We start from the raw sequence: 24,784 nt of genomic DNA on the forward strand, positions 1-24,784 counted from the left end.
TCTAGCTCTACTACATCTAAAACAGATATTATACCTGTTTGCCTGAGAAAAGAGGTATCTATAAAAATACTTAAAATTTCACATATCTTTATAAATTTCCTTGATGGTGTGTGAATGCTGCCAGTTTCTCTTTGACAAAAAAACCAGTGTCCACCTATCATCAGACAGTAGATGTGGAGGTTTCAATGAGGTATCCCATAAGTCTTGGGCATTTGGATACCTGGTCTCCAGTTGGTGGCTATTTAAAGAGGATTAGGAGGTGTGGCCTTTCTGGAGGAAGTATGTCACCAGTGGTGCCTTTAGCGCTCCTAAAGGCCAATGCCACTCTTAGCCTCCTGCCTCCTACTTGTGGTTTGAGACATGAGTTCTCATCTGTTCCTGTGACCATGCCTGGCCCTACCATCATGGACTATAACCTTCTAGAACGATAAGCCAATTAAATGCTTTCTTTTTCTAAGCTGCTTTGGACATGGTGTCCAATCACAGCAATAGAGAAGTAATTAATACAGTGGCAAATGACCATTTGGGACAAGTCGAACCTGCTGGTGACAATGTGGGCCACAGGATGGACAGGCAGCTCATAAACAGCAAAGACTGTAAAAAAAATATGCTTGGCTGAGAAGAAAAGACATGGTCAGGTTCCTCACAGAATTCAGACCAACCTTTTCAGGCCATAAAAAGCACCTTACATTCTCCCATCTTCTTCCTGCTATTATCATTTTAAAATTTAAGAATATCTGAGAGCCAGGTATACTTGTACATACCTGTAATCCCAGCACTTAGACGGCTAAGACGGGGGGGGGGGCATCTAAATTCAAGGCCAGCCTGGGCTATATAGGGACACTCTGTCTTTGAAAACATAAACACAACTGGGCTTAGTGGTGCACTCCTTTAATCCCAGCACCCAGAGGTAGAGGCAGACATATCTCTGTGAGTTCAAGGCCAGTCTGGTCTACATAGACAGTTCTAGGACAGCCAGGACCACAGAGAGACAGAGAGATCCTGTTTATATCTATATCTAATTTTATGTTAATATATTACATGCAATAATATATTGACACATGAAAATATTAGAATATATTATTCACATATATTAATATGTTAATATATAAGTACGTTAGAAATAGTAAAATAGAAACAGACAACACACATAAAATGATTTAAGGAATATTAATTTTAACTTCTCCTGGGAACTGGTGTGGCTCTAAGATTTGGCTTCACACAGACACACTTCTCATGGGACAGACACTGCACCATGGTGGAGAAGGCAGAGGTGACTACCTCCCTATCGTCTGTGCTTGGAAAGTCACTTCCTTTCACCACACTGTAACATAGCTGTCCCAGAGCTAGGCTAGACTAGAAAAGAGGAGCTAGTGTGAAGCCGAGGACCTGCTCAGGCTGTGGATTGGCAGACAAGTAGTCATGGGCAGCTTTTTAAAATGCCCTCAGTGAGATGATAGTGCCGGAACACTATCCAGGAACACCCACATTAGGTGTCTTTTTTGGTGCTGTTTCATAAGCCAGAATCTGTTTTCTTCCTGCCTGTATCTCAGTTCAAACCAAGGACTATTTGGCGATTCCCAACGTCTCTTCACTTTTTCCCCATATACAGACATGCTGTGGAATGATCAAAATCAAGGTCTTTGGCGTATCTACCCAACACTGTCTCTTCTAACTATATGAACTATTGTTGACTGCTGTTACCCTACTGTGCTTTTCTGTGTTTCATTTGGCAGCCAAACCCAGTGTGTTGCAGTCCCCGGTGTGTTTATTTAATACTTGAATGACTTCCAGTGAGATGCATAGCTGTCAGTGGACAATCATTACCACTTGATGACTCAAGACTGAGACCAAAGGAACCACCAGAGGAATGCAACCCCAAGGCTGTCACCTGACCACACCCTGACTGAGGTGGGAATGTGAACCCAGACGTCTGGCTGGCACAGCTTGGAAACAGCTAACAAAAGAGCGCCAGCTGCGAGCCTGAAGGCGATCTCAGGCACGGCTCCTGAGTCCTCCCATATTTATTTCTGCTCACTTGATATGCACCTCTCCCTTGTCAACCAGGTACAACATGTTTATTTAAGAGATAATGTTGCCGTGGAGGAGTGCACAAGGCAATAAACAGCTTTTGCAGGCAATTAAATGCAGAAGCGAAATTGAGCTGCTGGTCAGCGGAAGCAGCCATTCATCGTGAGTTTGTTCCAGTGTCACAAATGTTATTCCTGTTTCACAACAGGACAGGAATCTATGATTGGGCCACAAATCTCTGCAGGCTGGAGACAGACCAGAAGCCATTAAAGCCGTTCTCAGCATGCTCGGTGGTGTTCACAGGGTGCACACTCTGGGATTCCAGGATGCTGCCCCCAGAGGCTGGGAGAGGAAGCAGGCTTGCAAGAGTGCGCTCTCTCTCTCTCTCTCTCTCTCTCTCTCTCTCTCTCTCTCTCTCTCTCTCTCACAGATTTGCTACTCCGTAGGTGCTGAGTCAGTCTGTGGCTTGCTTGCTTTTACAGTCTAGGCATGCAGCAGGCCTAACTCCACATAGGAGTCAGTGTCTTTTTCTGATGTACAAATGGATGTCCTGTTTGTTTTTTTAGGAAATCTATCTTTAAAATAAAATTATGATCTCTGCTACAATATGTATTTTCTAGGAACCAAAGGAGGTCTTTGGTTGAAAACCATCTGTACTGCTGCCCAGCACACACACAATGGCTCTAAGTAGCAAGGTTAAGAGAGCTGGTATTTGGAGCGCAGAGTACCTGCTCAAGGTGACGTGGCTAAATCGCAAGTTATAACTGGATGTGGACCTTCCAGGGTTACCACTCCAGTTCTTCCCAGTTCTTCCATGTGCCCAGTTTCCCATCAGCAGGCCTGTTCATGCATCACTGCAGCAGAACAGGATGGAGTGAGAACTCCAGCACCCACTTCAGGCCTGCTCATCACCATGCTGATCTGCATCTGGTAGTTTGCAGATTGGTAGATTGCAGCTATGCTGGCTGTTTGAATGTATGAGTTTATTTCCAATAGAATTTGGGAGGGCGGGGCATTTTTTAAAAGTCAAGTGTGTTTACAGTTGGTTATGTCAGGTTTAAGAGGGATCTGCCATATCAGAGTCCCTTTATTCAATCAGTCTCTTAGGATCACTCTTTGCTACACAGACATTGAGAATGTCCCTCCTTATGCCTTATTTGCCATCACATTCACAGAAAATTGTTACGCAGACTCCAAAAGTAACTTCAAATTAGATGCAGCTTTTTTTAGACAGTGACCGGTGAGACTAGGTCTTTCCAGAACTCATGAAAGTGCTACCCTCAGCCACCTCAGACACACATCAGCTCTCCTCAAGACACTTGTGCTTGTTTCTAACCAGCATGGGTGAAGAAAAACAGACGAGAGTCCAAGAAGATCTTCAACAGAAAACACAGGGTTTAGCCCTAAACAACAAAGGGCCTGAGCTGTTATAGGGGATCCACCCACTGCTGAGGTTGACTTGCAAAGACAGTGTGCTCACAGGTATGCCCAGGGGAAGACGACTCGGGCAAGGCACATTCTGCAGTCCTGAGTTTGTTGGCAGATCCAGTGTTTGTCAGGCACTGCGGGTAAACACTTCAAAGTCCGGTTCAAACCCTGGCTCTTTCCCTTGGTGGTGTGGGTACCTCTCTCACTCTTTGGCTTGTGGGAAGACTCTAAATACCAAATCTGTCTCTCGAAGAACTAAGGGAGTTTGCCAGTTTCCCCTCCCACTCTGGCTGGCTTGTATGTGTGTCTAAGTAAAGCACGACAGGAGGTGCCCCCCAGGCCCCAGCAAGATGTTCCTGGTGAGTAGCTAAGTCTCCAGACTGAACTATGACCTCACACATGCCTTTGCTGGTCCCTGGCAGAAGAGCAAGGCCAAAATCATTGTGTCAGGGACTAGCAGCTATGGCAATGGTTCTGACAAAAGGAAGAGACCAATGGTTTAGATGTGATTAAAGCCGGGCAACAGTGGCACACGCCTTTAATCCCAGCACTCAGGAGGCAAAGTAGCGCAGGTAGATCTCTGTGAGTTCCAGGACAGCCTGGTCTACAGAGTGAGTTCCAGGACAGCCTCCAAAGCCACAGAGAAGCCCTGTCTCGAAAAACAAACAAACAAACAAAAAGATATGATTAATGTTCAAATGGAGAAGGCTGTCTTTCCCTCAACCTTTATCAATTATCCTATCAGGTTCACAGATCCACTCAACTACCCTATTGCCAAAGGCTAAAAAGAGCCAGAAAACTGGCCAGTGGCAACTGACAACCCAGGGCCTCTGCAGGACCATTGAGAAGGTCTGCTCTGTTTAAATCTTCTGTGTTTTTCTGTGTAGCCCTAAATATCCTGGAACTTGCTCTGTAGACCAGACTAGCCTTGAACAGGGAGATCTGTCTGCTTCTGCCTTCTGAGTGCTGGGGTTAAAGGCGTGTGCCACCAGGTCCTGGCTCGTTTAAATCTTTAAGATGTTTCTTTCTCACCACAGGAAGAGAGCTGTCAAGAGAAGCCAACTGAAAACCTTCCCCAAACCATAAAATCTGCTATGCTTGAAAGGGCTGAAGAGATCCAGGTGGAAGTCCATCAGACTCCCATTATCCTCACAACACCTCTCAATTCTAATGCCCACAAGTTTTAAGTCTCCCTCCAAACAGTAAAATGTGGGGCGGAGGAAATGACACAAGGAGTAAAGTGCTTGCCACACAAGCAGGAGGACTAGATCTCCCAGACCCATGTAAAAAGTGTCAAACGGGCACGGTGGCCTCTCCATAATCCCATCACAGAAGAGCAGAGACAGAGCAAAATGGCTGATAAGACTAGTCAAATGCATGCATTCAACAGAGAGACCTTTCCTCACTGGATAAGGTGGAGAGCGACTAAGAAAGACAACCAAGTCAACCTCTGGCCTCCGTATGCCCTCTATATGCATGTGTACTGGCTCACACAGATGCAAACATGAATACATATATGCACACACAAAAATGTAAAGGGTATGGATAACTGAAGAGAAATCTGTAGCTCATGGGACTAGTCAGATCCCTGGCATGGTGAGAGACTCCCCAAAGTGGGATGCCTAGAATAATAATAATTCCCTGACTTCAAAAGAGGGGAAGGGGTGAATGAAACAGACTTGACTAAAGAAAAATGTCAGGTCATAATGTTTTACAAGTTGGCTTTAAGAAAGCTTGGTCCTGCCTGAATGAGATGATGGGACAGACTTAGTAGACTTCCTAGAAGACGCCTTACCCTCTCCGAGGAGCAGATGGGAGGTGAGGGAGGACATGGGACAAGAGGAGGGAGGGAGAACTGCGATTGGAATGTAAAAAATAAATTAATAAAAATAAAAAAACAGAAAGTTAAAGACTATTCAAACAAGACTCCCTTAACTCTTGGAAACAGAAACTTACAACACTGACTTCCAGAGGCTTGGGATTAGGGAAGTGGAGAGTCACACATCAAAGTTTCTACTTTCAATTTTAAGTTCTGGAAGTTTAATGTACAATGTGGCAGTTATAATCAACAATGCTTGGTATCTGAAAGATGCAGACTAAATCTTTTTTTTTAAAGATCTGATTTATTTATTTATTATGTATACAACATTCTGCTTCTATGTATATCTGCACACCAGAAGAGGGCACCAGATCTCATAATGGATGGTTGTGAGCCACCATGTGGTTGCTGGGAATTGAACTCAGGACCTCTGGAAGAGCAGTCGGTACTCTTAACCTCTGAGCCATCTCTCCAGCCCCCGCAGACTAAATCTTAAGTGAATGTAGGCACATACACACAGGTGGTACCTTCATTAGCTTGACTGTGATCAGAAATGCACAGTGGCCCAATTTGTCAGTTATACCTCAATAAAGCTAAGGAAATAAGGAGAAAGGAGGGCATTAAAGATCTACACCAACTCCTGGATATATGTTACACGGAACTGAAATCGAATCCTGGCTGAGAAAGCCTCAGCATATTCACACAGCCATGGCGAACACAGTTCTTGCAGAACCACAGCATCTTCTGTGGCCTGGTGACGTGGTACTAACCTCTCAGCTACACACTCTTAGGACGGGAGTACACACCGCGTCATCTAGCCTGGGGGTGCGTCTAGTGCTGACACAGTAGATGACCTGCTGGAAACTGTTCCACCCTCAGAAGCAGAGCCACTCCAGACAAAGCTCTTTCCCCAGTTAAGCAAAACACTCCAAATGTTGAAAGTGCTTGACCGTACACTATTTTAATAATACACACACGCGTGCGTGTGTGTGTGTGTGTGTGTGTGTGTGTGTGTGTGTGCTTTGAAAGACTGATATCTGATATCTGTTTCTTTCTCTTTTTTTAAAAGATTTATTTATTATGTATACAGTATTCTGTTTGCATGTATTCCTGCAGGCCAGAAGAGGGCACCAAATCTCATTACAGATGGTTGTGAGCCACCATGTGGTTGCTGGGAATTGAACTCAAGGCTTCTGGAAGAGCAGCCAGTGCTCTGAACCTCTGAGCCATCTCTCCAACCCTGATATCTGTTTCTAAAAAACACCCACCTATATTATTGGGCCATGGCAACACAACTTAATTCCCTTTCAAACCTTTCTGCCATGCAAACACATACATGGTAATACTTTCTCTCCCAGTGTAAACATTTTTGGGGAGATGACTTCTCCCCTGAAGCTGTACCTAATATAGTCTAAGCTGCCCCAAGATAGGGAAGGCTGGAGGAGGTGGGGCCACAGATATATCTCACTCTGGCCAGCTGGGCATTTCTGCAAAATGGCAATGTGAAAGAAGCTAAAACTGAGAATCAACCCAAATAACATGCACAATCCCTTCCAAGTCCCTGCAATCAAACTCTGAAGTTAAATGGCATTATCAACAGCTGGAAAGAAAAACCAGCATGCTTTTCATACTGTGACTACATGTGTGCTGAACTGGGCGCGTGCGTGGCACATGTTTGCATGCATGTGGGTTTCACATATCTCATTAACTCTGGGTCATACCTGCCACTGGTTTCCAGTCTGTGCAGGCACATAAGGTCCTGGCAGACTCCGAAGGCTGTTCTTCACAGGGGATCCCCCAAGGGGATTTCCCACATCCCCAGAGGAAGACTCAGCAGACAGGGCCATGGAGTACTGCGGGTAGTTGTACAGATTGTTGTAGTAAGGAAACAGAGATGGCTGGTAAAAGCTGCTGTAGTAGGCGGGGTCTGACACCAAGTCAGGTGTGTTCTCTGCATGCCCTCTGCTGGTGACAGCAGGAATATCCTGGATGACCATGCGTCCCTCTAAAAAGAGAGAGAAAAAAGACTTAATGTAAGATTTAATGTAGGGGGTCCACAAATCTTGCCCTCTAAACCTTGGCTACGCCTGAAAGATCACCCTCAAGATGAGCAAAGAACCTGGAAATGCAAGGGAGAAATCATCGCTGTTGCTTTAACCACAAGGCGAGCGCTCCAAGGCTGGCATCCTGCTGGTGGCACAGCCGAAAGACCCTGGGCCACATTGTCTTCACTGGGAATACCAAATGATTTTGGAAGTGGACTAAATGACATAAAGCCTGACAGTGCAACCTCAACACACCCCACTCAAATGCCAAGAAACCGAGATCATATCCAGTTAGCCTGTCTACAAATTCTTACCACGTGATAAAGTGACTGTCACCCCAAGAACTTAGTGAGAGGCTGTTTGCACACACACTGTTTCCTTTATGTCCTTCCAGGGTGGACACTGTATTCTTTAGTATGAACCAGAATTTGGACCAGGAATAGACCAACTTGTTCTGCAAAAGAACAGTTAGCACTACTTGAACTTTCATGAACCAGCCAATCAATGCTGTGCTGCAATAAAGCTTTTTCACACAATTGAGAAGAGATTTGGTTTTGCCCCCAAAGAGTAAATTAGCCAGCCTGTCGCATTCATCAGGATCTGCCAAGAATCTAGAGATTCAGGTGACAAACCATCTGCTGATTCTTCAGCTGAAATGGAAGAGGGTTTCAACTGTATCCTGTCCATATAAGAGACTGGACAAATGCCTCTGGCCTCCATCCAATGGACATTAACTCAAACAATGTTCTAAGAGATGAGCCACCGCCCTGAAATGGCCAGGAGCATCCCCTGTACAACCTACAGGGAGCCTGCAGTGCAGGGTGAAAGCTGCGGTGGGGTTTCCATCATACTCCCACCCAGCATAACAGCAACGCCTGTACACTACTATGGAAACTCAGAGGAAGGAAAGATTAACTTGCAGTTTAGAGAAGAATTTGACCTTTGCAGGAAAAAAAAATTTTGTGCCCCACCCTGGAAAAGGAAGGCGAGAGCTGAGGGCAGGGCTGACTGGTGAGGCCCAGGGTTCAATCCCTAGCAGAGGCGGAGGCGGGGGCAGGGCGGTGAGTAAAATATAAGGTGGGAAATGAGACGGAGAAAAGAACATGGACAAAGAAATAAAGGCAGACGATAGAGTGGCAGGTAAGGTATCAGGCAAAGGACAGGATAAAGACGGGGACAGATTGGGCTGAAAGGTAGACTGGAGCCAAGCCTGGGAAGTCTTTATCTAATTCTCAAGATGGGATGTAATAGGAACCAATAAAGATTTCTGAGCTGGAAGGTTAGTGGACGGAGTTGTGCTATGGGAGCTCCACCTGATGGAAATTCTTGGAAAAAGTGAAGGAAAGATGAGAAAGACCAACTAGGGAACAACACAAGGTCAGACAGAGACCATGTTAGGTTACAAGTGTCGGGGTAGCCAGACACAGAGACTTGTGGGATATGAAAACATAAAGAAGCAGAGGAAGATGAGACAGCAGGACTGAAGACAAAGGGGAGATGGAGAGCAGGAGTCTGGGTGTGCTCTGTCTAATGCAGACACTGGACACTGAGTGAAAGTAAGGAGCTTGAGACTTCCTGGGAACCACGGAGGCTGGAAGCTGAGATCTGGAATCACCACCCAGCAATGGCTACATCTGGGGAATGGGATGGCGCTAAGGCCCAAAGTGAAGAAAGCAACTTCTACTCCACAAAAGCCAAAGGTGAGTGACACAGATTGCAGAGGGTTCAGCTGCAGTGTCAGCCCACACTCAGCAACCACACAAATCCAGAACTGGTCAAGATAGGAAGACAGGATTTTCTGTTGTGATGTAAAGGAAGCAATAGCATCTGGCCTGCTAAACAGCTTGAAGCAAGCAAGCAAGCAGAGATGGATGATGGCTTCAAATAGCCAGATGATCCTGAAAGGAGCTCCAGTTCTGCAGGCTGCCACATGCCCCCTGTGTCTAGCATAAAATACCAGACCTTGAGCAGTAAGTGTTTCTAACGAAAGAAAGCAATCAACAATGGTGTTTTAAGTAGCATAAATATGAGGTAAAAACTAAAGCTCCAAGAACCACAGCTCTTGCTACTTGATAGTTACTACACAGAGAAGGGTCCAGAATACCAAAGCATGTAGAAGCAGCCAGCATGATGTGTGGTCCAAAAGCACTCAGGGGATGGTCCTGGGTACATGTGTGGAAGGAGGAAGAGAAAACATCCAAGGGAGGGTGTGTGCACTCAAAGGGTGTGTACGTGTGTGTGTGTGTGTGTGTGTGTGTGTGTGTGTGTGTGTGTGTACGTGTGTGTACATGTGTGTCTCTCTGTGTGTTTGTGTGTGTCTCTATGTGTTTGTGTGTGTGTGTCTCTCTCTGTGTGTGTTTGTGTGTACGTGTGTGTCTGTGTATGTCTCTCTCTCTCTCTCTCTCTCTGTGTGTGTGTGTGTGTGTGTGTGTGTGTGTGTGTGTGTGTGTGTGTGTGTTGCCAAAGACTAAACCAGGTCCTTGGCACATGCACCAGGAAGTTATACCTCCAGCACAGAAGTCTCTATTTCATGATCCCAACTGAGGTCAATGGTGAGCACAGCTGCATGGCTTCCAGCGTTAAACATGCTGCTGCCGTAAGAAAAACCCCAGGACTGGCAAAAATCAGCACCCAAGGAGCAGCGTGCAGGTCTAGTGCTTTAGCAAGATCTGATCCCTGAATCAGGGGCAATGGCATAACCCTGGAACACTTACTGTTAGTCAGGGTTCACAACCATGGCAACACAGTGGTTTAATTTTCATTTTCTTCCTTTGCAGACATAGAAAACAGATGATAGATTAATAAACAGTCTTAGGTACTGAGGATGGAACCCAGAGCCTTGTACATGTAAGCTGTTCTACCACTGAGTGATATGCTCAGCCTTTATGATTGTGTTTTGAGACTTCTGTATGCTATCAATAGTAGAGACACATTCTCCAGGTGACTGTACTGAAAGGGGAGGTTTATCAAGGCTTCTAGGATGAGCTAAGATGGGAATGACTTAGGGAGGTGGAGAACACTCACAAAGAGGCTAATATGAAGGGTCATAAAGAGAGAAAAGAAGCAATGAGCAGATAAACATGGCTGGTTGGCAAGGGTAACACTGAGGGTCATCAGAGGAAGAAGGAAGCAATGGCCGGGCAGTGGTGGTGCACGCCTTTGATCCCAGCACTTGGGAGGCGGAGGCAGGTGGATCTCTATGAGTTCGAGACCAGCCTGGTCTACAAGAGCTAGTTCCATGACAGCCTCTAAAACCACAGAGAAACCCTGTCTAGGAAAAAAAAAAAAAAAAAAAAAGGAAGAAGAAGGAAGCGAACCTGAGTCCCCCAAAGGAAGCTTGGTCTGACAGTCTCTAGGCCTCTTCAAAGAGCCAACGTACACCCTTTATACTTGTCAGCTCAGGACCAGGAAGCCATCAACTCCCCTTCCAAGTCTTCCCAGTGCTGAGGTCTCATGCCGTGTGCGCTCCTGCTGGAGAAGAAACTGCCATAGTACACACACCTATGATCAGTCTGCCTTTCCTACCTGTAACAACCACAGTCACGGCAGAGTCCCCAAGCAGTATCGAAGGGTGCCCTCCCCATCACAGAAAGGTCATCTAAGCAGGCGAAGCTAAGTATCCCCCAAAATGGTGAAAACCTTCAAATTAAGATTTCCACTCAGGCACAGCCTCTGATCCCAGCACTAGGGAGGCACAGACAGACGGATCTCTCTGAGTTTGAGGGCATCTGGGTCTATTTGGTGAAACCCTGCATTCAAAAATAATTTTAAAAGTTCCAACTCAAAATAGCCAGAAAACAAATCGACATTTCTACGCATATACATGTTACTTTCATAAAGTTGCTTTTCATATAACAAGAAACAGGCTTCATTCTGAATCAAGGAAGGAAAAGAGTTAAGAAGGGAAAGCTGAAGGCAAAGCTGCCACTGTAAGCATCACCGAGTACCAGCGCTCACACTCCCTTGGACTCGCCCTGAATTCCTCGAGCCAGTCCCCAAGCCTCTTGCATATCATGTGTGATGGTTTGAATGAAAGTGGCCCCTATAGGCTCACAGGGAACGGCAATATTAGGAGGTGTGGCCTTGTTGGAGTAGGTGTGGATTTATTGGAGGAAATGTCACTGGGAGTGGGCTTTGGGGTTTCAGAAGCTCAAGCCAGACCCAGCGTCACTCTCTCTTCCTGCTGCCTGCCAATGCAGATGTAGAATTCTTAAGATTGCTTAAATTGCTTATTGTCTGCTTGCACGCTGCCGTGCTTCCCATGACAATAAAGGAATAAACCTTTAAACATAGGCCAGCCCCAATTAAACGCTTTCCTTTATGACAGCTGCCATGGCCATGGTGTCTCTTCACAATAGAAATCCCACGACTTCATGTCAGGGACTTTAATAAACTCCACAGCCAACACCACTGATACAAAGACCAGAGGCATTGACTGCAAAAGATGTATCTTAATGATTGCACTGAAAAATCTGAAACTAGATAACACTCTGTCTTTCTGGAATGAAAACTGGCCAGTATTGTTTAATGCTGTTGATAAAATAAGGGGTAGCCATGTCATTGAGCCCAAGCAAAGGTGGTGCTTTTCCTAACTAGTGACCCTCCACCCAGGATCATCAACTCAGCCGTCCTCTGCCATGATGCAAACAGTAACAGAATGTTAGATATTACTCCTCACTGCTGGGGACTGAGCCCAAGACCTGGCACTTTAATCAAACACTCATGTTTGTTTTCTGAGCCAGTGTCCCCTTATGTAACCCAGCCTGGCTTTGAATCTGTGGTCCTTGTGCCTCAGTTTCTAAGTGTTAGGATCACAGGAACACAGCACCACACCCAGAAAATCTGATGTTTCAAGTGTTATGACTACTGGCACATAGTCATAATTTGCACAGAATATCAGCAGGACCAGATCCAGCTGGAAGGGTACCAGAAGGCAGAGAAGTGGATATCATCGCACACACTCTGAGCTCCTTGTCACCACACATCCATCTGCAGGCCTAGGGCCTGTAGACTACCACCTGCCAGTCTAACGCTCACACATGGCTCAGTACAGGCACCTTCTGAACATCTCATTCTCCGACAAGCCTTCACAGTCCTGTTACTTTTTTTTGTACTAACATATGCAATGTGAAATATGATTCACTCCTTCATGAAAGATCAATACCCATACATGATAAACACCTTTATTGATCTTAGAGTGTTATATGCTGGTCTCCAGGCCTGCAGCATATTAATAGTAGTTAACTAGTAATTCATTTTAAGGTGGGTGAAGGCTTTCCCCTCTCTTCCCTAGTGTCATGATTCCCAGCATTGTTGTACTTTGAATCCTCTCTTGGAATTATACCCACTTCCCAAATGTGAAGGAAGAAAAGGATCACAAATGAAACCAAAATTTACCACTGCAGACTCACTTGACTCACAATGAAGTGTTTTCAAGATGAAAAGAAGTGTCTTTCTTTTTGTATCTATAATTCATGCTTAGTGGACATCTATGCTACTTAGCTTCAAAGCTCTATGTGTTGCCAGTCAGGCAAAACCTTCATCAGTAAATATGAGTAAATCTGAAACACAAGATTACCCTTCACCAACTAATACAAACTCAGAACTAGGAGGTCCCTGTTTGGCTAACACTGCTCTTTGAGTATGACATTCTGTGGATCTGGAAGGTGAGACTAGGGTGTTCTTCGCTAGAGCAAGAAAACAAACTAGTCACCTGTTTGTTTGCTTTTTAATCATTTTTATAGGGCATTTCTATATCCAGATTAATTAGAGCCTGCAATGTCCCACACTGAGGAAGAATTGAGTAATCTAAGCCATAAAGGGTACTGAACAGACAGGCTGTTGTTTACCAGTCCCCCAAAGGAAGCTTGGTCTGACAGTCTCTAGGCCTCTTCAAAGAGCCAACGTACACCCTTTATACTTGTCAGCTCAGGACCAGGAAGCCATCAACTCCCCTTCCAAGTCTTCCCAGTGCTGAGGTCTCATGCCGTGTGCGCTCCTGCTGGAGAAGAAACTGCCATAGTACACACACCTATGATCAGTCTGCCTTTCCTACCTGTAACAACCACAGTCACGGCAGAGTCCCCAAGCAGTATCGAAGGGTGCCCTCCCCATCACAGAAAGGTCATCTAAGAGCAGGAAGGTAAACAACAGCTTCAGGAAGTCCCTGAAATTTAGCAGATTCACTGGACTCCTCCCTGACAGAGTAAGCAGTCTAAGCTGAAGCTGAGCTGAAAGGAAGACTCCGGAACAATCTGAGCTGCCTAGAAGAGGCTCAAACCAACTGAGGCACCTGGAAAGAGCACCCTCCGACCTGTTGAGCTACCCGCAGGCTGTGCACTGTGCCCCAGGTTCCCAGCTTTGTAAGCTGTCATTCATGCTGGGGTGGGCCTTGTTGATGCAGCTGTCTTAAAGTCATTTCTGCTCCTGTAACTCCTCACCCATATTCCTATAAGAAATCCCAATAAAACTCATTGGTTCACTAAACTGGACTGTACTGGGTTCCCTATCTGAAATTAGTAGATGTGTGTGTTGCATCTCTCCTAAAAAGGGCATCACACAACATAGCTAGTGCAAAAACAGGGACACGACAGAACCAAAAATGAGTTGGGGAGGAGTGAATGCACAGTCCTGTCTATGGGTGGCCAGGAAGGCATGCATTGCAGGCTCAGAAGTCGGAGGGAGACCATTCATGGAGGAAGTTCCAATAGAGCTGTCCTTTCCTGTGTGGTTTGTTTCCCTTGTGCTATGGCAGTGGTTGCATGGTTATTGCTATAGGTAGCAAGACATGCAGCAAAGGCTGAGCCATCAGAATTAGGTGTGTCTGTGGGAAGAATCCCAGCACAGCAGTCTTAATCTCTGTGGTATGGCCTGCTTGATGAGTGGGGCCCACCATGTGAATATGGAGATGCCCTAGAAAGAGTTAAAAGGTTTAGAGGAAACTTTGTAGTCCTGGAGATTATGCACAACGGTCGAGACTGCCAGCAAGCAGCAGCAGAAATTGCCTGACTTCTGTTGTGTGTAGTTAGAAACTCATATGAGGCCAAGATGGCAGCCAGGTAGCAAGCTATTTGTATAAATGAGCAATTGGAACAAGAAAGGGAGGTGTGGCAGTACTCTCCACCTCAGCCTCTGATTTGGCAAATAAGTTAAACAAGAGAACAAGAGAGAGGAGGAAAGAGGAGTAGAAGACACCCCTCATGTCTGACCTTTAGTAGAAAAAGTGTGCAAAGTTGTGATCAAACATGCAGACAGGGGCCTTAATAAAGGTCCCTTATTAGGAACTTGTGAAATCAGGAAATTCTCAGCAACTGAACTGCTAGAATTAGGGAAGACTTTTAACAAGCAATCAAAGAGCCTTCTGGCATCCCAGCTCAGGTTGCTGTGGGACATGAGAGCAGATGCGGTTAGTCTGAATGTTACAGAGCCAGAAAAACTGAGTAATGTAGCTCTCCACCCCTCCTTTAGGCAAAGGCTACATAACCTGAGACAGTATGAGGGAACTCAGTCCCTGGTGGGCTGACTTATCAGAGCCATTGGGAACACTTGGCTGCCTCCATCTGAAATCCTCATAAATGTCGGAGAATGGAAAACTACAGAGGAGAAGCCGATGCTATTGAGGGAACCAGGAATAAGAAAAGATGTGTTTGAACCCCAGTTCACTGAGCCAGACAGAAGTTAAGCAAGTTAAGGAGTTAAGCAAAGGTTGATCCAACAGGGACTTCCAGGCTGGTATGGAGCCTTAGCAGTTTCGAGGAGCTCTTTGGTGGGGCAAGATCTTTATAAACTAGAAATGGCTTTGTCGGAGCTCAGTGACTTAGACCTTGCGCATGTAAAGAGTGTCAGTAAAGTAAAAGAACTAAAGGAGATTTTTACAAAAATGGTAAAGCAGAAAAGGGATCTGTTGCAGAAATGTTTAACTATGTAAAGATGTGTTGCATTTGTTTAACTATGTAATGATGTGTTGCTATTTTACCTGGCCTGCCTAAGGCACCTGACTGGTCTAATAAAAAACTGAATGCCCTGTAGAGAAAGAAGAGGTATAGGCAGGACTTCCCTACAGCAAAAGGTTATGCTAGAAGTTCAGATGGTTGTCCCAGCCAGGAACTCCCCCAACAGTCAGGTATGGAGAGAGACAACAGCTACAGCTACAGCCAACCCAGGGCTCCTCTGACCCAGGGAGCCAGCAAGTCCATCAGGGGAGGGCAGGCCATGTTCACCTTTGGCCCTGGGTAAGTCTGAACAGATTAAATCAGGCCCACTGTGGTCACTAGTTGTGGAGAAATGTAAGGAGGCCTCAGAAAGAATGACTGAGGACTGCAGGGAGCAAATTAATTAGTGCCTCCTATCCATGCTTTACACCCAACTTTGATCTGTGGAGGAAGCAATTGATGGAAATGGTTGGAACATTTCCAGGCAATATTAGACCTTGCTTGTGTTCCAACTTTAGTATCATCTTAGTTGTAAAACCCCAGGATCACCTGATACTTGTTCAGAACAGATGACAATGTACTCTGATGGTTACCAAGGAAACCAAGGCCACCATTTGCTATGGAATGATGATTTAGGATGTTGCCTTGTCCTGCCCATCATCTGAAAAAGGTTTTGTTACATAGATGAAATAACACTGGTCCCCAAAGGGGATCTGAAGTGAAGCAGAAGACCCCTCTGTAAAAGTAAGGAGAGAAAAAGCTGAATTGTTCTTCCTATTGTCTCACATACATAGCTTTTGTTCAACTCCAGATTCCATGGGGCAGGGAGGGGAGGAATGGGAATAAAGAAGGAGAGCACAGACTAAAGCAGCGTGGTGGTGCACAGGTCCATATGTAACCACAGAGCTCAGGAAACTGAGGCAGGAGGACTGCCAGTTTGAGGCATATTGGCTACACAGTGAGTTCTAGACTAACTTGAGCCACATAGTGAATCCCTGTCTTTTTGTTTGTTTTTTTTGTTTGTTTGTTTGTTTGTTTTGTTTTTCGAGACAGGCTTTCTCTGTGTAGCTTTGTAGACCAGGCTGGCCTCGAACTCACAGAGAGTGAGTTCTGCCTCTGCCTCCCAAGTGCTGGGATTAAAGGCGTGCACCACCACCGCCTGGCTTGAAACCCTGTCTCTTATAAACAAGAAATGACCATTTGTCAAGTATGGGTCAAGAATAATCCAGCTATCTGAAAAGGCTCTCTGGGCAATTCATCAGCAATTCATCTCTGTGATGCTGAATTGTCTTCACTATCTCAGTCAAAGCAGCAGCCCACAGTAACAGCTATGCAAACGTGGCTGAACCCTCTTAACCAGACAGAAAGGAGATCTGAAGGCATTATAGAGATGCTCTCATTCTTAATGTCTGAAGACATTTTTCATTAAAATACTTTAGTTATTATGCTAGCAATTCACGGACTTACTGTGTTGTATCCGCTGTTGGGTTTTGTTTCATTTGTTCTCAACTTGATACAAGCTAGAGTCATCTGGAAAGAGGGAAACTCAATTGAGGGATTACCTCCATCAGACTGGCCTGTAAGCAAGTCTATGGGAGGGTTCAGCCCCCTAAGGGAAGTGCCACCCCTGGTCTGGTTGTTCTGAGTAGCATTAAGAAAGCAGGCAGAGCAAAACATGGGGAGCAAGTCAGTGAACAGCATCTGCCCATAGCCTTTGCTTTAGTTCCTTCCTCCAGGTTCCTGCCTGGGCTCCTACTGACATCCCCCACTGATGGACTCTTATGGGAATGTGTAAGCTAAATAAACTCTGCCCGCTCCCCACCTCCATGCCCAGGTTGCTTTCTGTCACTGTGCTGGCTAGTTTTACATCAACTTGATACAAGCTAAAGTCATCTGAAAGGCTGGAACCTCAACTAAGAAAATGCCTCCATAAGGCAAAGCTGTAAACAAGCCCGAAGGGCATTTTCTCATTAGTGATTGGTGTTGGAAGATCCTGACCAATTGTGGGCAAGGACACCTCTGGACTAATGGTCCTGGACCTACAAGAAAGCAGGCTGAGCAAGTTACCATGAGCACGCCAGTAAGCAGCTCACCTCCAGGGCCTCTGTATCAGCTCCCACCTCCAGACTCCTTCCCTGCTTGAGTTACTGTCCTGACTTCCTTCAATGATCATTAGTGATGTGAAAGTGTAAGCCAAATAAACCCTTTCCTCCCCAAGTTGCTTGGTCATGGTGTTTCATCACAGCGATAGAAACCCTGACTAATAGTGTTCTGTTGCAGTAATAGAAAGCTATCTGGGACCCTTACTCTAATTTATATTTCTCAACTTCAGTCTTTGTTTGGTATCGACAGATATGACCCATATAAGCAAAAGTTCTTGAGACCAACAATCTTTAAGCCTGCTAAGGGGCTCTGCAACAGAAAGGTTTTAAAACTTCTATCTTCTAGACATTTCTTTTTCCAGCAATTGGAGGCCAGTGTCTAATTATGAGGAGGCTCTCTAAGCAACAAAATCCCAGTGAGGCACCTTTAGCCTAGTCCTTAAGCCTGAGATCACTGTGACAACTACAGATGGCCAGGCACCTGTCCATCAGGCAAGCAACTTGACTGTTCCACACCCCAGAACCTATACCTGACAGGAGCATAATTGTCTAAGAAGTCCTTACATGTCTAATATGTGGGCTCTAGCCCATGGCAAGTGTTCTGAAAAATGCTATTACTGTTATCTTGACCACAGCACAGTCATAGCATTCTTAGCCATGCAGCCACAAAGCAAAGCCATCAGACAACTCCCGGCAAAAGTCCTTGTCTACTGCTCCTCATTAGGGCACCATAGGAGGCTGGTCTGCACCTGCAGGGCTTCCCAAAGGCAACCTAACTTGGAACAGAGCACAGACCTCTTCTCCTGGCCTTCCCAGAGGTCAGACGGTAGCCTTGAGTGCAGTCAGTGTGATATCACTCCCTAAAGCCATAATCAGGAAGCGCGGGAACAATCTGCTTCTCCCACAGGCAGTCATGACAGGGCTATTTTAAATGTCAAACAGAAATCTGGTGCCAGGAGAGCAACAACCACTCACTGTGCACTCTTGGGAACAGGGACAACCACTACTGAGTGACAGATTCAACGAGGTGGGGCACAGCTCACCATTCCTTCTCTTTCCAAAATCATATGCCCCCCTGCCCTACCCCTTCCTCTCTGCTTTTGACTTAATGCTGCTGCTGCTGCTGCTGTTACAGCACTTTCCCAAAGACAGGATTTTATTTCTATGGGAGTGGGGGTGGGGGCTGCAGTTTCAGGGCCGAACTTTCAGCTTGCTATAAAGTTAATGTGCTATTCAATGTTCGTTCCAGCCAAGAAGGCGGGGCTGTGTATTTTCTGCCACCCTGGAAGGCCATTATCAGTAATTGCCCATTACAGCACATAATTATTTCTCCTAGCATTGTCTGTGACCTCCAGGCTTTGCACGCTGGTATAACAAACCATTTCATCTTACCAAATTTGTGAAGGAAGCTTTTGACCTTTAGGACTGTAGTGTTGCACTCTAAGCCCACATTCGGGGCCAGGTGCACATTACAAGCACACTGAGCCACAGCCTAGACTGTTTCAAACATCACCCCAATGGACTTTGCTCACCTCCACAGTTTTACCCCCCCAAATAAAAAGAAAATATAACATAATCAACTCTCCATTATGGAGGAGTTGATAGCCCAAACAGGAAATTATCTCAAGCCCTTTCTACTCCCTTCCCCTTGATTTTGTATTTAATTACGTCCTAACCCCTGTTCTATGGCTGTGAAGAGACGCCACGACCAAGGCAACTCATAAAAGAAAGCATTTAACTGAGTGCTGGCTTACAGTTTCAGTCCATTCTCATTATGGCAGGGAGCATGGCAGCACACTTGATGCTGAAGCAGTAGCTGAGCGCTACATCCTGGTCCACAGGCCAAGAAAGAGACACTGGACCAGCTGTGGGTGTCCGAAAACCTAAAGCCCACCCACTCCCACCCCTCGGTGACACACTTCCTGCAACAAGGCCACACCTCGTAATCCTTCTAATCTTTTCAGTTCCACAAACTGTATCATGCTTTTTAAATCCCATGACTAGGAAAAGGTAGACTAGAGCAAATCATAGAAAGAGAAACTCTGAAGTTCAGGGAGCAGATTTGCTCCCCCACTTATATGATGGAGGAAGAGGAATTATGGTCAAATTAGGGATGAAAATGAGATTTGGGGATTTAAATGATTTTTAAACTGACATCCAGGGCCACACCCCTTACATTCACACAACTGTTCAATATTAGCCAGGAAAGAACAGAGGGTGGGTTGCAAGCTTGGCCATTCCTTGGTATTTCTTCTCTACTGGCATCTTCTCTGGAAGCCCCAGTGTTCCCTGTTAATGGAAGATACACCTCTATGCTACCAGTGTTGGGAAACAGCCCTAAGGAGTAAAGACAACTGGTATTCTCTATGGTCCCCCTGTGTTTCCTTCTTCCCCTCCTTTGGAATAAAGCTCCCCTCAAATGAGAGTTGCTTCTGCAAACAGATGCTCGTCCTTTCTTTCAGCCTTCATTTTTGCCAAATGACATCATATAAAACACTAAGTTTAGAGAACTAAACTTAGTGACGGTTACAGACTGAGCTTTAAGGAAGGCCCTACAAGCAGTTTTATCCGTCTTGAAGTGCAAGTGGCAGATCTAGACACACACAGGTAACTGACAGTGAGCCCCAGGAGGAGACCTGGCATTTGTCCTCTACGATACACAGGAAAGGAAGAGAGTCATGGCGAGTATGGTGTGTGGATCCTGCTGATGGTGACAGAGAGTCTGTCATTTACAGTCCTTATGGTCTGAAGAGACTGAATGGCTCCTATTAGAACTCAGACTGGTGGGCCTAGGCCCTATCCCAAAGGATACAATAGACTCTGATGACACCCTATGGAAGGCCTCACCATCCAGGGGGAACAGAAAGGATATGTGACAGGTAGGGTTTTAGTTGGAGGGGCAGTAGGGGAGGACGGGTGGGAGAAGGGAACTGGGATTGTCATGTAAATCAATCCTGTTTCTAATTAAAATAAAGAAAATTGAAAACAAAACAACTCAGACTGGAGGTATGGTTCACAGAGGCCAAGCATTCTCAAGACGCTGTGACAAGGCTGGTACAGTCAAGGTCATCTTTTCACTGAGAAAGGCTGAGTAAAGCAGGGGCCAAGGGTCGTGATTTGGCCTGTGGCTGCTAGGCACTGTCCCAGAGCCTTCAGTTGGGGATCTTCTGGTCCATCCTTAAAGCAACTCCCTTTATGCTGCACTAGCACCTCTGGCAGCCAGCTGCAGCCAGCATAGCTGCTGTGTGCCATTCCCAAACAGTGTGCTAAGTGACCCTGAACCGCGTACAGTGACTTGGTGCCAAGTTCTCAATGTCTTGACAGCTACCTGCTCCATCTTAAAATTGTCAGCCACTGAGGTATAGAGGGCACTTGTGAAAATGTCACTCTAGAGGCTAGGACACCAAGTTCCATAGAGACAGGTGACATACATAGCTTAGCCAATCAGATGTGGCACCTTAGGCACCTTACTATCATTGTTCTTCTGGCTGGCATCACAGCCTGTGGGTTTTAGTAAAGAATGGCAGAACTGTCTGTTTTGCCAGCAATTCAAAAACAGGAACTGGGAGAGTAAGAGCAGACTCTAGAAACTAAGAACACATGTGTTTAATCTGGTGTATGTGTGTATACATGTATATGAGTATACATACACACACACATACACACATTCCTTGGTTCCATCAACCTCTCAATCTCCTGCCTCAGCTCTGGGTGCTGAGATCATAAATATGTCATCACAGCCAGCTTATTTTTTGCTTTTCTATTGACTTTTCCCTCCCTCCACCCCAACGCTGAAGATATAACTCTGGGTTCCGTATTAGTGTGTGTGTGTGTGTGTGTGTGTGTGTGTGTGATGTGTATGTGCAGGCTTCTGCACCAGGGTCCTTTACTCGCAGAGCCATTTTCCCAGCCCCCAGCCTTACATTTTGCTGTAAGACAGGGAACAACAGTTTTCTAGGCTGGTCTTGAATTCCTACATTCAGATGGTCCTCTTACTTCAACCCAAGTATCTATGATAATGAAGTATGTGTCACCACACTAGATAAAAATATTTTATTCTCTCCTTTTCTTTTGATGGAGCCGTGGTTTCACCACTCTCGGGAAAATGCTCTTCCACTGGACTCTGTTATTTCTAGCTAGCTAGCCCTGGTTTTGCTTATCACAAGTTAGAAACTGCATGAGATTATCACGAGTTATACTGGATCTGTCTAATAAACTACTAAGGTGCCAAAACCAGTAACATGATAAAAGCCATGTCACAGGCCACTCAGTCACCTGCTTCATATGAGAATTTTACTTTCCCTTTAATGATCTGTTATAAAGGCTTTGTACCTCTGGATCACCGGGAACCTAACATGCCTTGGGAAATTCCATGTCACAGAAGTACCAGGAGCTACTCGGTGGCCATGCCCTGTGTGGAAAGAGGACGTAAAGTTCCACACCACCAGGCACAGTCAGGAAGGGGCACCTATCTGGTGGCAGGGCACCTATCTGGTGGCATAGTCTTGTAAGCCCGTGGGCAGCACTTTGGTATCATCAACCAACCCCTAAACTGTCCTGGGAGACTGAAGCTTCAGTCCCTAGTGGATAAGAAACAACACTGGCTTCTTCTACGCAGAAGAAATACTTGCTGGAAGACAGGAGAACACAGTGTTTCTTTCCTTAATGAACAATGAAGCAAGGGTCATGACTTGGACAAACAGTCCATATGCCTATGAAGAAAGGCTTTAAATTATGGTATTGGCTGTGAGTAAGAATTACAAAATAAAAACACCACAGCTAGATTGTACCTTTAACTCTTTATTATACCATTATACCTTTAATCCCAGCTCTCTCAAGACAGAGGCAGGAAGATCTCCAATGAGTGTGAGGGAATCTTGGTCAACATAGCAAGTTCCAGACCAGCCAGGGCTACCAAGTGAGACTGTCTCAAAGAAATAAATATTTCAAAGGTTATTAAAATTCCCAGGAAAAAAAAAGAAAAGGAAGTTAAGACAGAGACATCTCAGAAAGTTCCTTTCATGTGTTCAGAATGTATGAGAAAATTTTCAATCAAGATGAGCACAGCAGAACTTGAAAGGAAGGATTCTGCTCAGACTCCTTAAGAGTGTGGTGTTATGGAGGTTGTTTATGAAGTCACCAAATTTGGGTGCTGGAGAAATGGCTCAGTGTTTAAGAACACTGACTGCTCTTCCAGAGGACCCAGGTTTAATTCCCAGCACCCACATAGCCGCTCACAACTGTCCGTAATTTCCAAGATATGACACCATCGAACAGACATACATACAGGCAAAAACAACAATGCACATAGAATAAAAATAAATGAAGTCACCAATGGGAACATGTGATTTGGTATGTTCAGAAATGTCTGGAAACTGGATAAGCCAGCCACACACACTCCACATTCAGTTTGCTAATAATTTGAAAAGGACTTAAAGGACTTTGTCCAGAGACAAAGGTCAGTGATACATACAATGATTGTCTAGGATGTGTGAGGCCCTGGGTTAGGTTCTACCGCTTAAGCGCTCGCACTCCTGGGCACACGCTCGCACACACATGCATGGCACATGCACATTCATGTGTACACACACCCCATACAAAGACATCAAAAAGCACTACAAGAAATGAGCTGAAGGAGAAACAAAACATAATCTAATCATGTCTGAATATAAAAATGGATCCAACCTTAATGTCTGAACTAGAAACAGGGTCCATGATTTTTGAGAACTCAAACAATCCTGGTGTCCCTATACAAAACATATAGAATCTCAACAAGGAAAACAGTCCAAATAAATAAATGTTTACATAATTAAAACAGAACCACACACACACACACACACACACACACACACACACACACACACATATATATGCATATATACATATGTGTATATATACACACAAAACACATATATTTGGGCGTGTTTCATGTAGTTCAGGCAGCATAACCCAAGGGACAAATAAAATGCTGGGGGTTTTATTGTTTGTTTGTTTGTTTGTTTGGAGACAGCCTTAATATGCTGTCCAGACTAGCCTCAAACTCAAGATCTATGCTCTGTCGAGGTGTTAAGAAATAGGAGCCCTCTACTTGCACTGCTGTGGAGATGTAAAGTGTTTTGTAGAACAGATGTTCCTCAGAGTAAGAAACACCTGAGAGCCATCAATTCTACTCCTGGTGGTACATGCACATGAACGCTCTCTACTGCCTGGTGGGTTCATATAATAGGATACTAAACAATTATGCAAGAAAAATTAAATAAATAAATGAAAGTATGGATATTTACTACACATGGATAAAACCTTAAAAACATGGTGCTGAGTAAAAGAGGCCACACACACACACACACACACACACACACACACACACACACACACACACACCTACCACATTGAGATGTCCAGAGTAGGCAAACCTATGGAGAATGAATGAAACACTAGTGGTGGCCAGAAGCTGTTTGGAGGAGCAAATGTACTATGACTGAGTATGGATTTGGGGGAGCAGAAAGCCCCATGAAATGTTTGAGAATTAAATGATGGATAAGCAACTCTGTTAGCATATTTTCAGGGGTGAACTTTATATGGCATATACTTTACGCCTAGGTAAAGCTGTTATTACTTTATAGTTACCCTAAATAATATGAAGGAAATATAAGAAATTGAGTTTAATTGATTTTTTAAAGAAATAGTTGTTGATTTAAAATAAAGCAGGAGTTTATAGCATTTCTTCACAAACTCCTTAAAGAATCAAATGAAAACACAACGCAAATCTTCTTAGAGAAATAGAGTTCAGAAGGTGTTGGGCCTTGGTGGCACAGGCCTTTAATCCCATTGCTCAGGAGGCAGAGGCAGACACATCTCTGTGAGTTTGAGGTCAGCCTGGCTATGATCCAGTTTCAGGACCACCAGGGCTACCCAGAGAAATCCTGTCTCGAAAAACTAAAGAAGTTCAGAGGAGAACTGAAACCCGCCATGTACTCCAGTTTTTAAAAGGAGGTTATGACACATCCTAGCATCAGAACATCACCTTCCATGCACAAGACCCCAAGAAGAAGGGCTTAAAGAGTCAAGAGAAAATATGAGAAATTCAGGGTCCTAGAGCCTTGTGACTTCCCTGGACCAGGGAAGTACCAGCACACCTTACTACAGAGTCAGAGGCCTCAGGCCTGTGCCTGAAAGCCCCTCACAGCTGAAGAGTAGGGCTTAGTGGGAAAATCACTATGGATGCCATCTCAAGGCAATCACAAAAGTCTTCCTCAGAGGAGGTAACAGACTGTTCTTCCTTCCATGTGAGTAATCACAGTTTGTTCCAGAGAGAATCACTAGTCTGGACAAGCTCCGGTGACACACATGACCACATATCCAGCAGGCAGGTGTGTTCCTAGGTCCAGCCTAGTTGGCAAGTCCACCAACTCCAGACTGGACACAACT

The 24,784-nt window shown here is 45.1% G+C and overlaps 1 protein-coding gene across 1 annotated transcript in view; it reads right to left on the minus strand.

Annotated features, from left to right (window-relative positions):
- The window catches only part of Dmrt1 (doublesex and mab-3 related transcription factor 1), a 103,738-nt gene that overhangs the window by 56,181 nt on the left and 22,773 nt on the right, over positions 1 to 24,784 (minus strand). Inside the window, exon 3 of the mRNA XM_027406484.1 lies at positions 7,000 to 7,283. Within this exon, the coding sequence (XP_027262285.1) occupies positions 7,000 to 7,283 (284 nt within the window). The remainder of the gene's footprint in view (positions 1 to 6,999; positions 7,284 to 24,784) is intronic.

This window comes from Cricetulus griseus, chromosome 3 (assembly GCF_003668045.3).
Source record: "Cricetulus griseus strain 17A/GY chromosome 3, alternate assembly CriGri-PICRH-1.0, whole genome shotgun sequence".
Lineage (NCBI taxonomy): Eukaryota > Metazoa > Chordata > Mammalia > Rodentia > Cricetidae > Cricetulus > Cricetulus griseus.